This window comes from Lissotriton helveticus, chromosome 9 (genome assembly GCF_964261635.1).
Source record: "Lissotriton helveticus chromosome 9, aLisHel1.1, whole genome shotgun sequence".
In the NCBI taxonomy this organism is placed as follows: domain Eukaryota; kingdom Metazoa; phylum Chordata; class Amphibia; order Caudata; family Salamandridae; genus Lissotriton; species Lissotriton helveticus.
In genome coordinates, this window is record NC_136070.1 from 744116442 (window position 1) to 744134290 (window position 17849).

General features: G+C 48.6%; 1 protein-coding gene across 2 annotated transcripts in view; it reads right to left on the reverse strand.

The window, feature by feature from the left end:
* Positions 1-17849, reverse strand: part of SCYL1 (SCY1 like pseudokinase 1) — a 990258-nt gene that overhangs the window by 65786 nt on the left and 906623 nt on the right. For both annotated transcript variants that reach the window (XM_078660868.1, XM_078660869.1), the window contains one exon: positions 15285-15366. In XM_078660868.1, the coding sequence (XP_078516994.1) occupies positions 15285-15366 (82 nt within the window). The remainder of the gene's footprint in view (positions 1-15284; positions 15367-17849) is intronic.

The window sequence follows — 17849 nt, forward strand, 5'->3', positions numbered from 1 at the left end:
AGAAAGCTTGGTATCGTAGGGTTCTAGGGTAGGATTCTAGGGGGAAGTTACCATGTTAAATTGTGTGCAGGGCAATCCAGCGGATACATTTCCAACAGAACCGGTGTGGGATTGGACAGTGTCCTCGATAGATGTTCTACTCTTGTGGTCCAATCATTAATGTCCTGCGTCGCCAGACAGTAATCAATCCACGACCATGTGGAGTGCGATGTCATGATGCATGTGCCTTCAGTAACCCCGACATGCCTAGCACGCCAGAGGTCTGAAAGGTGATTGTCCGTCATGAGGAGATGCAGCTGCACAGCTGTGCAGTGGTGTGGATGTCGGGTATCGCTGGGGCAATCAGCCCCCGGGCCAAGGATGTTCAAGTCACCACCCGACAAAACCACAACAGGGCGCAGAGTGCCGGCCAGTCTCCAAACATTAGCAAAAAAAATGGGGTCATCAACATCCACAGTCCAAATCATGATGGGTTAATGTACAATTTGGAATCATTACAGAAACAGAAGGGTTCTTGGTTAGTCAATTCAAATCTATTTCAATATTTTAAACAAAAAATAAAAAAATCAATAAGAAGATTGACATGAAGTCTGCCAGTGGAGACAGCAAGGGAAAGTCTAGCATTCATCCCAAAACTAGCACATTTTATAGGCTCAGATGGGTAGAGAATTGTACTGTTTACATAGTGTGAAGTGGTACCATGGGCTGTGCTAATAAAGTTACATTGACAAAAATCAATCAACATTGCAGAACTATTGTTATGAAAAACAGGCTTATTCTAGAAACCCTCTAAAAATTCATAAGCAAAGAGTCCCTTTTACCTACATACAAGGGGAAATGACATTGCATATTTAAACAATAAACCATTTGAGCACAATTAAACCAGCAAACAACCTTGAACATTTGTAACATTACGAAAATGTCTCGGCAAGCTTCCTTCAAGGCATATTAGTTGATACAGTGTAAATAAAGTATACCACAGAAAAGATCACTTTTCGGTCTATTTTATGTAAAAGGAAAAACACAGAAAACGGGTGAAATCATCCATGCATGGCAACTTTTTAAAAGTCATGTTTCTTTAGCTGTCAGTGCAACCAAGCCTAAGGCTCAGTAAATGTTTTACGGCCTACTTCTGCTCACCGAAACACACACAAATGAGAAATAATCTTTATTAATCTGATTTAATATTTTCCGTGATGATTTTTCAAATCATTACAAACCACACTACAATATTCTACAGTAGATCATTCATTGCTTTTTGTTTTTGTTCATTTCCTCCGAGGATTTCATTTAATCAAAGATTCGATTTGTTGTTCTCTAACTCCGTTTCTTCATTTCACAAGTACAATTCAACTGGTTTTTAAAGCAAGCAGTTTCAAAAAGTCTTAATAGAAGAAATAGACCAGCTAAACTAAGAAACATTATAATAATCGTGGCTAGTAGTATCCGTTTCATAATACCTCCACCTCCATCACCAGACCATTCACCGATCTTTGCTATTCCCTTTCCAATGGAACTAAACCATGAACCAACCTTTTGCCAAGCACCAGTCTCTCCCAATGTTTTAGCTTCATACAAAACATTATTTATGTTATTAATATAATTATTAATTAGCATGATATTATCTGTCAGATACGTACAAAACACCGCTGGACGCCATCACTTTTGCCAGGAAAATATTCAAATCCATTCTGTTTTGGCTAACCATTGCACAAATAGCTATGATCTTTTCATTAACCGTAGTTAAAGCACCTACAGTATTAGCAGCCAGTCCATCTGCTAAGGTAGACTACTTTCTAACTTTTCTAATTTTCACATTATCAAAGCCACACCAATAGGAGGTTTCAACACACCAAATATACTCTCTTTTCATTTATTTCGCTCCCATGATGCATTCTATAAATAGCAGGAGCCAAACTACTTACTAGGAATGCTACAGTAATCTGTTGTACCACAGACAAGATAGATGCCTTTAAAATAGTATAACTCAGAGGGCACTAGGTAGCCCGACCACAAGATGGCCACCATTGTGTGAGGCTCTGGTGACCGGAGCTGCTTATCCGCAAATAACTCTCCCTAACAGATGGCATTAGAACTCGCCGGCAGGCTGCCCACATTCGTGATGCCCAGCCGAACCCAATTACCACCTTGGCTACGCCGCTGAAGACACAGTGCAGCTGTTTTCAGCCTATGACTGTGCTTGGCCTAGCTTCTATTGCCTTGATGGGCGGCCCAGGCTCTGGTTCTGGCTGCGACTGGGCCACATTGCTGTAGGTGACCTGGGACATGCGGTGCTGTGGCTGCCCCTGCAGCGTGGGTTGCAGGCGTCGTGCAGGCCACTGAGGTGCTGACAGGGCTGCACTGACCGCTCTGTGGATCCTCTCCCCAACTGCAGAGTTTTGGCTTATGCAGTTTCCTGGATCCCGGGTCGCATTTCTGGGCGTAAGAGCAGGTGAGGAGACGGGGCCACGTGCCACACCTTCTAATTATACTGGCCCCTGGGGAAGTGTTACGGGCCACACACCTTGCCTCGTCCTTGGCAGCTGAGAGTGAGGAGCAGCCTGCCATTTCAGTGTGTCCGATTACCTGCAGACCACGGAGGGCCTAATCCCTTTACTGCTGGATTGAATTGGCTTGGTGCAGCACTGGCCCTAAAAATCAGTGCATGTAACAAACGCCTGCCACGCACCTTCCCCTGCCACCTCAACTGATCCTTAGACTGATGGCCCCTGGCCTGGACATATTGGCTCCATCCCTATTGCTGACCTAAAAGAAACACAATGCCTGGTTCAGCATCCAGCCTCCTGCAGCCCCATTAGATTGGCTGCTTTGGTTGTGGATGGTGCTGGGGAGTTCTGCGTGCCCAGCGGAGGCGCAAAGACTACGGTGGAGACCCCTGACATCACTGGCCTGCTTGTGTCCCCTGTAGACCCTCCCCAAGGTGAGACAGGCCACTAGCCTTTGTTACATGTGGCAACCCCTGTAACATTGAGAGCGCTCTGAGCTCCCCTTCTGGGTCACATCACAAGATCGTTGGAAGGTGCGTTCTCTGACTTTTCCTCCGCGTTTTCCAGCCCCCTCCCCCCCTTGCAATCCACCATTCTGGTGGTGAGGAGGGTTGACCTTGGGAGCTGAGGCACAGGCTGGTGAAGCCCACTCTGGGGACCACCTTTGCTACCCTAAAGCATTCTGGAAGTTCTCTCGCTGTTGGGGTCCCGAAGATTTGTTTACTCATCTGTGAAGCTGACCTGTCTGCTGGCAGATATTTACAGTGCGAGTCTATAAACCACCATTACACGTTACGATGACCAAATCCTTCAAATTCACATGGCCCGAGAAAACTATAGGAAGATCTGTTGGGCGGACTCGCGTTTGGCACTACAACTCTCATGGCGACAGAAGACGAGTAAGATATTTTGGAACGGAGGCATTTTGAATATTTCGCGCTTCCCATAGTTTTCTCGGGCCATGTGAATTTGAAGGATTTGGTAATCGTAACGTGTAATGGTGGTTTATAGACTCGCGCTCTGAGCGAACGACCATCTGATCCTCAAAAAGATAACACCACCGGACGTTGTTTACTCAAGATTCGACTTCGTTTATAGTTTATCCCCTGATGAAGGGTTCAGCATGAACCCGAAATGCATTGGGTTTATGGGACACTGTTTGTGAATCTTGTGCTGATATACCAGGATCATGTATAAACTGTTGAAACTGTTGAAATTGTGAAAAGATTTAAATGTTTTGATTTTTTTTGATGTTTTGTATGAAATATAGAAACTTCACATGAACAATAGTAAAATACAGAAAGTATTGTTTATTGTTGTTTTTCAAATACCACAAATCATGGCATTAAAAATTTAGTGTATAACATACATATGATTTTTGAGGAACTTTTTGATAACATTTGACAGGCTTGAGGCCCATCAGTTGTGCCTCTAGTAGATCGGGTTCTTTCCGATCTCATATTTAATCAGTTAACACTTTTTAGGAGCAGGGCACACTCCCTTACAACTAGAGAGCACACTAAATCCATAATTCTTGAGAATAACTTGACTCTTTACACTGACATTCTAAAAAGGTGTGCGGACCCACTCTCTCAGATTAACTTTAGTAAAGCTGGCATTTTACTACTCCCAAGCCCTGTAGGCCTGCTACCTGTCTCCAATACACATTTGGGGTGGGTGACAGCTAGGCCTTATGCATTACCTATGGACAGTAACACACAACAAAATCTTAGTTATGACTGATGGGCCATCCTGGGAAGGATGGGATGGAGGAGCTGGGCAAAACCTCACACTTACACCTGAAAGGGCTGTGTCCTGTCCCCACATAAAAGACTGCTTAACCCCCTGTAGTGAGTATGAAGTCAGGGCAGGAATGGAGGACGTCAGCACCCTTCAAAGCCCTTCTTTGAAGTCTCCCCCACTTCAAAGGCACTGAGCTTTGGACCCTACCAACTCAGTACACTTCTGGATCTGTGGAAACTGTGCAAGGAAGAAGGACTGCTGTGCTGCTGAAGGACTACCACTCTGCTGCTCTCCTTACATGAGAACAAGGACTGGACATGCATCTCTACATCCCCAGAACTAAAGTGACTCCAAGGGCTGGCTGGCTTGCCTCCAGTTTTGAAGTCTCAGGGATATCAAAGGCATCCAACAACCATGCTACAGCCTCTGGACTCAGCCAACTATGAGTCCTGCCCTGCCAAATGGTGCCAATCCAGTCCTTAGAAGTGTTTTTTTTTTGGCAGTTTTCTACAAAATATATGCATTGCTGTATGGAGTAGGTTGGAACCGACGCATCTCCATTTGATGAGGACATCACATCACTGGCTGCATGCATGGCTTTATGGTGACGCATTGCCTACATTCATTTTGGTTTGACGAGAACGTCCCCTGAGCTGTGCAGCTCGACAACGAAGCATCACCTACTAATCCTAAGGATCTGAACCTACACATGGCCTCCCTGCTTCACGCAGCTCAGCCTCAATGTCAACGCATCCTCCAACAAGATACTTTTTCTGTGGTGCAAACTTGGTCCCTGTATCCGAACCGTGCTCAATGGTGGTGATCTTACATTTTTGGATTTGGCCCAGTCAAGTGCCACCAGATAGACCCAGTTGGCGCTTAATCATAAGCTTTTAAGCACTATAATTGAAGATATTCTTTAAGAATTCATAACTCCCATTCTAATAATTGGATTTTTGTTGTTTTGGTCTTATTTTGTTCAGTTAATTAAGCTCTATTGTCCTAACCTGGTGTAGAATATTTTGATGTGTGGCGTTTTCACTGTTTTAAGTTCTGCACAAATACTTCACACATTGCCTCTTGCGTTAAGCCTCACTGCTCTGTGCCGAGCTACCCGAGGGTGAGCACAGGTTTATTAAGAGTGTGTATATGACTAGGATTGTGGTCCCTTCTTGAACATGGTGCATACCTCTGCCAACTAGAGACCCAGTTTCTAATACAACCTCATTGCATGGCAATGCAATGGGATATTTGTGGAGTCCTCTGGCCTCCATGTGCCATAGAGCTGTAGATTCCATGTTATCCCTACTGAGGACCTCAGCATGCCATTGAACTAGTTCTGTCAGTCTGTCTGCTTTTCAGTGCATTGTAATCGACGGTTGAGTGAGGAGGAATCACCCAGATCGAGGAATTTAGTCGTAGCTTGGGTTGTCTTGGGACGGCTATCGAGTCCCAATAGGTAGCAGTTCAGTTTACTCAGGTCTGGGCAACTTCTGGTCACTGAGAGGATACATGGCAACTGTGTTCAGTTATATTGCGGTATGACTTTTTCTTTTTCAATTTACATGAGTGGCATGAATGATTAATTACTTTGAAAAGTTTCTTACTGTATTTGTTTCAAAATTGTTGGGAAGGGGGAGTTATTCTGGTTTAATCAAGGATACATACCCCAATGGGATGCCATCCTAGTTTTTCTTTTACAGTTTGTCAGTTTCTGCAAATCGCTGGTGACACTAAGTTAGGGTTGCTGTCCTGAGATTTTCCTAATAAAAACGACTGAACATTACATCCTGACACCTTCAGCCACACATGATTGACCATGGTGCTGGTACTTCAGTATCAGTTTGCCATGCATCAGGGGATGATTTCAGACATGTTAGTTAAGATATGACCTTCCAGCACAATCGCAATTGCTCTTTTCTTATATTTTGTCAGCAGATGTTGTAGTAGCTCCTCTACCTCCTCTGACTGTTGATGGGCATAACCGCTTAAAAAAGGCAGTAAAATTAGCTATTATCCACTGTGTGTTCGAAATCCTTTGCATCTTTTTACCAACTGCATCTAGTCTTTTTTGCTTGGACGTATGGTGCGGGCCCAGAAATAGCTGCTTGTTTCTGGAACCTCTTTCTTGAAACAGAAAACGTGATTTGGATTCTAGATGCATTCTGATATATAGTGAGTCTTGCAGAGATCCAGTCCTGGTACAACTGCTACATTCTGGTGAAAAGGCTGCCAGTATCAAAACCTACATGCATCCTGAAAAGCCTGATCCTCTTGCATACTACTGGATCGTCCAGGTGGGAATGACATTCTCTACACTGCTCTAAACACCAGCAACATCGACCCCCCCCTTGTTCATGGTCTTCGTGTAATGGTGAGTGATGGGCTTTTATGACAAAAGATGACACACCTTTCTTTTAAGTTGTCTACCCATGTCTTCATTGCTTGATTTTGCTCGCGAGAAAGTGTCGCTCATAGTCATCGAATATCACTCATAATTACACTATTATGGAAATGTCACAAAAGCACTTAGGGTGGCCGATGAGACCAGCAATCGGTACGGCCTGACCCGCCTGGTGATCAGCCGCTGCAACGCCTGGCATGATGACATGAGGCTCACTTGGCTCAGCTAGGTAAAGCTGCATAGTGAGTCAGAGGTCCCGGGTATGCTCTGGGCGGCTCTGCTACGGAGTGCGAATGAAGCACCACTCTGGCTGCCGCAGTTTGTGTTCAGTCAGCCGAGCACTGTGGGATTCATTACCGTGGCGAGCTGCGTTACATTGTAGTCAGCAGCCAAAACAAATTCTTTCTGATTCAACTGCAGCCTACTCACGTCGCGGACGGCAGGACCCGCCTATTACTGCGAGTCTGACAAACTCACTCCTGATTTTACAGCCTGACACTTTTTCTGTAGGGCAGGCACTGACTCCTGACCCCAGTAAAATGTATCAGTTTATTGCAGCACAGTGATTGAATCCTAACAAACATCATGTGTTTACATTGTAGGAGGAACAGCTAGAGCTGAGCCAGGCGCCGAGCCTGCCGAGCAGCGTACACCGCGTGCTGCCATCCCAGCTTCACTAAACGGTGTTCTTAGCAGCCAGCGGTCTGGGCCACTTGACAGCTGAGGAGGCACTATAGGTGTGACTATGCATTTCAGTGCAGTGGATCACCACACTGAAATGCTTTAGTCTAACGCCTGATGCATGGTACTTTGCAGGACTGCTGCCCTCGCGAAGCTGCTAAAACGTAAGTCAAAGTGCCTAGCCCCCCTGAGTGAAGTATAAAATAATTTCTAAGCTGGCGGTAATGCTTCCTAAAATGTGCTTGCCCATGTGCACATACACACACAGACATGGACATGGCCACACGCACAGGCAACACATGCCCGCACAACGGTCTCAGCTGTTACATAATCATTTGCATGTAATTAAACATTTAGTGCTGGCCTAATGCTCACTTCTAATGATGCCATAACACATCTTCACATTTAATTGGCCACATACACATAATTGTGCATTTTCAAAGACAGCGTGCACTGGCCATAATTGTGCACAGCCCCACTACATCTACACAGCTACACACATGCATCATGGGTTTACCATGCATGATTTGTGGGAAGACAATGCGTGCAGTGACTAGACACGAATAGTGGTACTAACAGACATCAACGCACAAGTTACTTACCTTCGGTAACGATATACCTGTAAGAAACATTAGTAGTGTTAGATTCCTTACCTCAGAATATCCCCAGGCGTCAGACTGGATCCGGAAAGCTTTCGTCAGCAGTACCCTTGCGCGTCGGTAGGCGTCGTCTGCGGATCCGCGTCCGTCGTCGGCGTTGTGATAGCTGGGATGACGTTGTCCGAGTACTTAGACGCTGCCCTCGAGCGCTGACATCAGTTCTGTACATAGCTTTCCGCGCCAGGAACGTAGAGCCATGCAAGAAACCGACACTGGTGCCATGAAACTAGGGCCCTGAAAGGGAGATACCTTAACCCTAGAAATCGGTTCGCAGAACGGGGAGGATGGGTGGGGCGGTAAGGAATCTAACACTAACTAATGTTTCTAACAGATATATCGTTACCGAATGTAAGTAACTTGTGCATCTGAAAGAAACACGTTAGTGTTAGATTCTTTACCTTAGAATAGATACCCCAGCAATACCAACCCCGGAGGTGGGTCTGCATGCCAAGATCACACCAGGAAGTCCTGGAGAACGGAACGGCCGAAAAAGCCATCTCTCCGGACTTGGCTGTCAAGGCAGTAGTGCTTAGCTAACATGTGCAGCGAGGCCCACGTAGCTGCCTGACAGATGTCCTGCAAGGGAACTCCCCGACCCAGGGCAGTAGTAGCCGCTGTGGCCCGAGTGGAATGGGCGCACAGCCCCACAGGAGGCTCCTTGTTTGCCAAGGAATAACGACCTTGATGCACAAAACCACCCACCTAGAGATGGTCCGCTTGTGCACTGCCCTTCCCTTCTTAGCGCCCACGTAACCAACAAAGAGCTGGTCGTCCACCCTGAACTGGCGTGTGAGGTCTAGATAAAAGAAGAACGCAAGTTTTGGGTCCAGACGGTGGAGCCTCTCTTCCTCTTTCGAGGGATGCGGAGGCGGAAAGAAGGTGGGCAAGGTGATGGATTGCGCGATGTGAAAGGCTGTAACCACCTTGGGCAGGAAAGAAGGACGAGTCCTCAGAACAACTTTTTCCGGATGGACAGAGAGGAAAGGAGGCTTAGAAGACAGAGCCTGGAGCTCACTCACTCATCTGGCAAAGGTGATGGCAACCAGGAAAGCAGTTTTAAGAGTCAGAAGACGAAGAGGACAACTATGAAGCAGCTCAAAGGGAGCGCACATCAGATAAGTAAGTACTAGGTTCAAGTCCCACTGAGGCATCACGAAAGGAACAGGAGGGAACATGTGGTGATGCCTTTCAAGAACCTATTTACAACCGGGGACTTGAAAAGAGAAGGCTGATCAGGAAGCCTTAAGCAGGCTGAAATGGCCGAGAGATAGCCTTTGATAGTGCCCAGAGCAGAGCCCTGCTGGGCCAAAGAAAGAAGGAATAGGAGAACCTCTGAAAGGGGGGCAGAAAGGGGATCCACAGCCTTTGCTGTGCACCATGCCACCAATTTGTTCCACCTGCAGCCGTATACCGTTTTTGTGGAGGGACGCCTGGCTGCCAGAATCACATCACAGACTTCAGGAGGACCGTCCCCTGCTGCTGCGACAGAGGGTGCTCCTGAAGAGGCAGACGAATCGGGGGATTGACCGACATGCTGAGTAGCTCAGGATACCAGTATCTTTGTGCCCAGTCCAGAGCCACAAAGATGACTTGGGCCCGGTCGCGCCTGATCTTCAGCACTCTGGACAGAAGTGGTATAGGCGGAAAGGCGTATAACAGACTGCAGCTCCACTCGCGACGAAAAGCGTCGCCGAGCGGGTGCCACCTTGGAAATTCCAACGTGCAGAACTGATGACATTGCGCGTTCTCTTCTGTGGTGAATAGATCTAACCAAGGCTCTCCCCACTGCTAAAAGAGACCTTGCGCCACGTCCGAGTTCAGATGCCATTCGTGATCCATCACGCACCGGCGGCTGAGTTCATCCGTCGTGGCGTTCAGGGAACCTGCCAGGTGTTGAACCACTAGGGTGATGCCCTGGTGTTTCAGCCATGTCCAGAGGCCCAGAGCCTCCTGACATAGGGTCCACGACCCCACCCGCCCTGTTTGTTGCACTACCACATGGCGCTGGTGTCCGTAAACATCTGCACTACACTTCCACGGACAGAGGGAAGGAATGCCTTCAGTGCAAGTCAGATTGCCCGCAGCCCCAGAAGGTTGATATGGAGCCAGGACTCCGCCGGAGACCGGCCTTTGATCTCCGCCTCTCCCATGTGGCCGCCCCATCCCAGGAGGGACGCATCCGTCACCACTATGTGCTCCGGTTGGGGAAAGGAGAGGGATTTGCCACTGACCCAATCACGGTCCGTGAGCCACCACTGCAGCTGATTCGCAGTGCCCTCTGAGATAAGGATGTGGTCGGACAGGTTGCCCTGATGCTGTGCCCACTGGAACTTCAGGTCCCACGGCAGAGCCCGCATCCGCCACCTGGCGGGATGAACCAGCAGGATGCAGGAAGCCATCAGCCCCAGGAGCCGCAGCGTCAGCCTGACCGAAACTCGGGATAAAGGCTGAAAGATCGGAATCAGAGCCTGAATATCCCGAACCCGCTGTTTGGGGGCATTATCCCGAAACTGCGCTGAGTCCAGAACCGCTCCGATGAAGAGGAGCTTCTGAGAGGGGCACAGGTGTGACTTAGGCACGTTGATAGAGAACCCCAGCGAGTGCAGGAGATCGGCCGTAGTCTGGAGGTGGGAGATGACAGTCTGGGGCGAGCCCGCCTTCAACAACCAGTCGTCGAGATAGGGGAAGACCGGAACCTCTAATCTGCGCAGATGAGCTGCAACCACCGCCATCACTCTCGTGAATACCCGAGGGGCACTGGTGAGGCCGAAGGGGAGCACGGTAAACTGAAAGTGCTCGTGGCCTACCGTGAACCGCAGGTAGCGCCGGTGGGCCGGCAGGACGGGGATGTAGAAATATGCGTCCTGCAAGTCCAAAGCTACCATCCAGTCTCCAGGGTCTAGGGCAGTCAGGACCTGAGCTAAAGTCAGCATCTTTAACTTCTCCTTCCGGAGGAAGCGTTGACGCTCTAGAGGTCCAAGATAGGACGTAGGCCTCCTTTGCCCTTCTTGGGAACCAGAAAGTAGTGGGAGTAGCAACCACGTCCTACTTCTGGCCCAGGAACGCGCTCGTTGGCCCCCTTGGCCAAGAGGGTCGTAACTTCCTCCTGCAGAAGTTGCAAGTGATCCCCCGATATGTGGTGGCACTGCGGTGGCATGGCTGGAGGGGTCGCCTCGAAGAGGAGGGAGTAGCCCCTTCAGACGATTCGTAGCACCCACCAGTCCGAAGTGATGGTACGGCAGTGGAGGAAGTGGTGGCGAACCCTGCCCCCCACTGGCGCTGAATGGGCCTGAAAGCTCGGACTAGGAAGGGTTTGAGGCAGATGCTGCGGGAGTGGATGTGGACTGACCAGGACTCTGCCCCCCTGCACCGCCACGGCGGTTACCATGCCCACGACCGCGTTGAGGTTGGTTCTGCAGCCTGTGGCTGGACGAACGTGTGGGGGCGTACCATCCTTGGCCATTAAAGGGGCAAAAAGCAGAAGTCTGCTAGCGCTGGCCCGACAGGCCCAAGAACTTGGCCATAGCCCTGGAGTCCTTGAAGCGCTCAAGTGCACTGTCTGCTTTGTCTCCAAAAAGGCGACGGCCATCAAAGGGCATGTCCATGAGCGTGAACTGGACATCCCCTGAAAAATTGGCGGACCTCAGCCAGGCGTGGCGACAGATCGCCACCGTCGTGGAAATCGCTCTGCCCAGCGAGTCCGTGGTATCAAGTCCACATCTGATGGAATAACGTGCTGCATCCCGCCACTCAGCAAGAGCTTGGGCGAGCCGTGCCTGGGCCTCCTCCGGACACTGGGGCAGCACGTTCCGCAACCGTATCCCACAAGGAGTGGGTTTAAGGGCCCAAAAGGCAAGCGGTGTTGATAGACCGCAACCCCAAACGTCCATGAGGGCCTCATTAAACGGCAGCAGAGGCTCAGAAGAGCTTACTGGCGGCTGAAGCACCTCGGTGAGGAGATTAGTCCTCACGGCCGAAGCAGGAAGCTCAAGAGCCCAGGCCTTGGCTGCCCTGCGCAACACCACACCATAAGTAGCACCCTCCTCCATAGCCACAGAGGGAGGAGAGATGAAGCCAGTGTCAGGCGAAGTGTCAAGACTTCTGGTCCCCCCAGCTCATCTGCCCAGTCCTGACTTAACTGGCACTGTTGTGCCAGAGGGTCTTCAGACCCCTCCCAGTCCTCCCGTTCATCCGTGTCTAAGAAGGCAGAAATGACGGAGCCGGGTCATAGGTGAATTGCTCACCCACCGACGCCGGAGACGGCGCCGAGCGTTGCCGCTCCGACGCCGGACCTGGACTGAAACCGGGGGCGGCGACGTCCGTAGACGGCGCCGGGAGTGACACCATAGGGGTTGGCGCCAGTGGAGGAGTCGTGAGGTCAACTGGCGTCGACCGGGATCCAGGCCTGCATCCCACAGGCACCTGCGGCGTCGGGACCAAAGTCAACGACGGCGCCGGGGCCGCAGCCGCCGGCTCGCTAGGACCCCCAGTCGGGTCTGCGGGGCCAGACGAGCACCGGTAGGCCTCAACGGAGGGAAGTGAGTACTCATGGCAATGAGGAAATCACGAATATCCTCCGGCGTCGCACGCAGTCCAGGGACCAGAGGGTATGGGACCGAATGCGATGGCTGCGGCTCCGGCGGAGCCACGCGGGCAGTGTCACCCGCACCCTCGGTCGAGTCGCACGACCGGTGAGGGGAGTCAGAAGAGCGATGTCGCTTCTTCGACTTCTTTAGAGTGCCTCGACTTACCTGAATGCGAGGACTTGGAGCCCGACGAACGGTGTGGGCTCCAGCTCCGTGACCGGCCCCTCGTCTTCCTCCTCGACTGGGACCTCGAGCGGCGTGGAGCCGACTGCCGGATCTCGAGGAGCTTGCGGGAACGCTCCTGCCTAGCCTTCAACGTCAAGACCCGGCCCCGAGGCAGTAGAGACACCGGCGGTGGGGGTCGGTCACCGACATCAGGTGGTGACGGGAGTCGCACGATTTGAATCCAGGCATCCCTACCGGCACCAGGAGTCGAATCGACTCGAAAAAGATAGCCAAAATAGGACAAAAAGGTAGTCAAAAAGTGACTAGGGTACTAGCTCTTCCCGGATCTGCGCTTGCTGGCGTGGAAAAAAGAAGAACTGGCGTCAGTGTGCAAGGGCGGCGTCTAAGTACTCCGACTACGTCATCCCAGCGATCACGATGCTGATGGACGTGGAGCCACAGACGACGCCTACCGACGTGCAAGGGTACTGCTGACGAAAACTTTCCAGATCCAGTCTGACGCCTGGGGATATTCTAAGGTAAGGAATCTAACACTAACGTGTTTCTTTCAGATATATACACACAGAAGACCTCTCCAGTGCAGGGCTTGGATCCTTGGCTGAAAAATTTATTCAGAGCCTATTTGCCGCATCATGTGCACAAAGGAGATGGTCAGTGGCAGAGTTGACTTTTCTAGAAAGAACAAACCTCAGTTTCTATGTTCATTCCAAGTGTACATCTGTTTCTACAGAGCCAGCACCATGCACATGTTTGCAGACAGAGTACAGCTTTTCTTATTACACAATAACGTGCAATAGACTTACTTTTATGACAAAAGGTAAACATACTTTTCTTTTATCAGCCATTGTCTACCTCGCTTGCTTTTGTTCACGAGAAAGGCTCGTCGAATGTCACTCACAATTACACTGACATTATGGAAATATCACACAAACACTCTGAAACCTTAGGAGCTATGCTTTAAGCACCCCCTTGCGCTCTCATATTCACTTGAGGTGATGTCAACAAAAGGATATTCAACCTACTAAGGGCATTCACTTTCACCCTCCGTTGTAGGAAAACAGAAAACAGATACCTCACGGGAAGAAAATGGAGTTCATCCCCGCTCAAATAATCTACTTTCTCCACTAACAGAAATGGAAACAGAACTTTCACCCGACAAGAAGTAGCAATTGAAACAGTACTTGTTCCACAACAGAGTAGGCCATTGTGATATTTGTTTTTAGTAACAGGGTTCACAATCGTTTAAAATCCCTGTAATTGGTCTATCTAAGCACATTATTAATACTCTACACTCTCTATTCTATGAACCCGTTTTATTTTTGGAATTAACATATCAGATCAAACATAATTAAAACTATAATCGGCAGGGAATTAGACTACTTCATTGGAGAGATTGGAGTTACTAGCGATTATCCCAAAACTCTATTATTTCTTTGAAACCTTGGCTCAAATGACTCATAGTGCATAAAAGCGTTAAAACTGACCAACAACACTGTTCAAAGTTGAAAAGCGCAATATTTATAACATTATGCTTATTCAGAAGAGTGAAATTTATATATATACACCAACCTTGAATCTGGGGTCAGGTGGTTATACATTAATTTTAAAAAGAGTTATTATTGATCGATATTATGCGAGGTGTTAAGTGCAAGCACAACATTTTGTGTACGGTATTTCGATTGCAAAGTCAAATCACAAAAGATTGTACATGTTAATTGTTCAATCTTGAAACTTAACAAGGCAAGGTTTAATTATTTACAGGAAACTATTTTTAAGGTGGATGTTTCGTTCCGACAATATTATTTCACCAACACATTCTCTGAAACTGTTGTTTTATCTGGAATCCATTAACATTTTCTATAGTTTGCTTTGCATTTAAAAAACTTTATGAAGTGAAATACTGATAATTTTAACTCCAGTTCTGATATGTTTTCGGTTTTGCTCTGGGAAATTCTACCGACAAATGTAACAAAAATGCTATTTATTTTCAACCTAAACACACTGGTTGAACTGACAGATGTCCTACCTCTCCGCAAACTCTACTGTACAAACTTCTAGAAGGCTCAACGTGGCTGCATGTAAAAAGAGTTCATCTTTACACACAGTGCAAACTTTGACATAGTACACACTTTCAGTGATACCCTTCCTACAGCTGTACAAACTTACCACATTGTGTACATTCTCAGTGATGCCCTCGTCTAGTCAACACACTCTCAGGTACACCTCAATACTCCTATTTTCGTTAATCTCAGTGCTGTTGTCTCAGCAGTGGACAACTGCATGCAAGTCTGCCCAGAATATTAAAGCATGACTGAAATAGCTGGTGTTTTTGATGGATTTATTTTCACAACATAATGTAAAAAGAACATAAAAAAGAATCTATGATCTTATCCCCAGCTACGAGAGTAACCGGGCTCGATTACAATTAAACTACAGTACAAAATGTTTAAATTTGACAACTCACAAATGATACCTCTGCAATATAATACTGTCTTTGCAACAAAAAAAATTGAATTACCCTGATCAGAATCTAGGGACTCCCAGTTCTCTTCAGTCCCCCAGTCGCCAGCAGCATCAGAACCCCATACGTCATCACCTTTCTAGGGAGAGAAACAGAAACCTCATCAGCAACAAACCTGACTGATGATACATACATCAAAATATATTAAGTTGATCCAAGGACACTATTTACAGTGTTTCACAAAAATGGTAACTTTATAGAAGCTATACCAGAGGGCCTCCTAAATGATCAACCATGGAGAGTACACTCCGAGACTCCATTTTACTTTACTGAACTAATGAAATGGAAATGAAAAATACCAGCTCACCTCTCTGTCGCTGCACCCAAGTTCTTAAATTACAATATCCTACGCGACAAGAGGCAATCACCTTCAATGTGGATGCTCAGAAAGGTGATTACCTAAAAGCTAAGGGGCTGATTACGACGGTGAACTCGCCACCGACAGGCCATTTCCCACACGCCATATTATGAAGGCGGGCGGACCGCAGCAGTCAGAGAATCTGACCGCCACGCACCCGACTGGCTCCTTAAGCCCGCTGGTGCGGCGGAGGCCTTCCCATCCCTAAAATGGTGGCAGTGCATAGGCACCACCGTTGGGATTATGATGGACCATCCCCGCCAGCCTTTCCATGGTGGTTCACCCGCCATGGAAAGGCTGGCAGGGATGGAGAAGTGTGGCTCAATGGTTAGAGCGGCAGACCCTGATGCAGAGGTCTGGCCCGGGACCAGGGTTCAATTCCCGCCTCGGTGTGTCTTGGGCTCAATTTCCTTGGACCTGATAATTCTCGCCTCGGTGCCTAATTTAATTATGAGTCCCACGCTGCAACTCTGGGCAATAGCTTGCTTAATCTTCACAACGGCCCCAACAGCGCTAGGATGCCTGGCTTTCACCATGGGGGTGCCCAGGAGTGGGCAATTCACAGGGAGAGGCCAGGAAGGGTTCCTCAGCGGTATGCTTACAGCGCCTTGATGCCACATCTGGGGTGATACGTGCGCTATACAAGCAACACTACATTTACATGGACATTGGGGGTCCGTAGCAGGCCCCCTTCACCCAGGGCCCTTTCTTTTGGGGGTCACCTATGGTGCCCCCCTACATTTCCCTGCACCATGTGACAGACACCGCACAGTGCCTGCCACATAGTGCAGGGAAATGTAATATGTGCCTTTTAACATTGCTGCGTTTGCTTCAGCCAGCAGCACCTGCCGCAGTGTTAACTATTCAGAAAAGGGGGTGGTGATGAACAGAGTGTCTGAATTAAGCAGACCACTCTTACCCAGTCCAAAGATCAGGGCTTGATCCATCACCGTTATTTATCTCACTGCCCCATCCCAGCTCAGAACCTGGCTATATGCAAATTAGTCTGTCTTGTTGTAAATTATTTTGTCCACCCTAAGCGTGGAAGGGTATACTCAGATGTGAGTCCCTTGCTCATTGCACCATCAGGATTCAAGCAAGCCGGGCCGAAGACGCCTGAAATGGCAGAAACCGGTCCCCGGAAGCTTGTTTCCTTCCCAGTGTAAGAATTGGCTTTTGTAGTCTGGTCTGCCCTGTTCCCATGATGCACTGGGCCAGGGACAGACTAATTTGCATACAGCCAGGTTCTGAAACTGGGATGGTGCAATGAGCTAAACAACGGTGTTGGATCTAGCCCTGATCTCTTGACTGGGTGAGAGTACTCTGCTTAATTCAGAGACTCTGTCCATCACCACCCCTTGTTGTAAATTATTTTGTCCACCCTAAGCGTGGAAGGGTATACTCAGATGTGAGTCCCTTGCTCATTGCACCATCAGGATTCAAGCAAGCCGGGCCGAAGACGCCTGAAATGGCAGAAACCGGTCCCCGGAAGCTTGTTTCCTTCCCAGTGTAAGAATTGGCTTTTGTAGTCTGGTCTGCCCTGTTCCCATGATGCACTGGGCCAGGGACAGACTAATTTGCATACAGCCAGGTTCTGAAACTGGGATGGTGCAATGAGCTAAACAACGGTGTTGGATCTAGCCCTGATCTCCTGACTGGGTGAGAGTACTCTGCTTAATTCAGAGACTCTGTCCATCACCACCCCTTGTTGTAAATTATTTTGTCCACCCTAAGCGTGGAAGGGTATACTCAGATGTGAGTCCCTTGCTCATTGCACCATCAGGATTCAAGCAAGCCGGGCCGAAGACGCCTGAAATGGCAGAAACCGGTCCCCGGAAGCTTGTTTCCTTCCCAGTGTAAGAATTGGCTTTTGTAGTCTGGTCTGCCCTGTTCCCATGATGCACTGGGCCAGGGACAGACTAATTTGCATACAGCCAGGTTCTGAAACTGGGATGGTGCAATGAGCTAAACAACGGTGTTGGATCTAGCCCTGATCTCTTGACTGGGTGAGAGTACTCTGCTTAATTCAGAGACTCTGTCCATCACCACCCCTTGTTGTAAATTGCAGTGTTAACTATGGCAGGTGCGACCGATGTCGTGGCGGTCGCATCGTATTTCCCCCTGTGGGACCGCCGCCTTATAGGCGGGCGGTCCTACTCCCTGAGATGATGGCGGGCGGACAACATTGTAATTCCCTCCTGGGA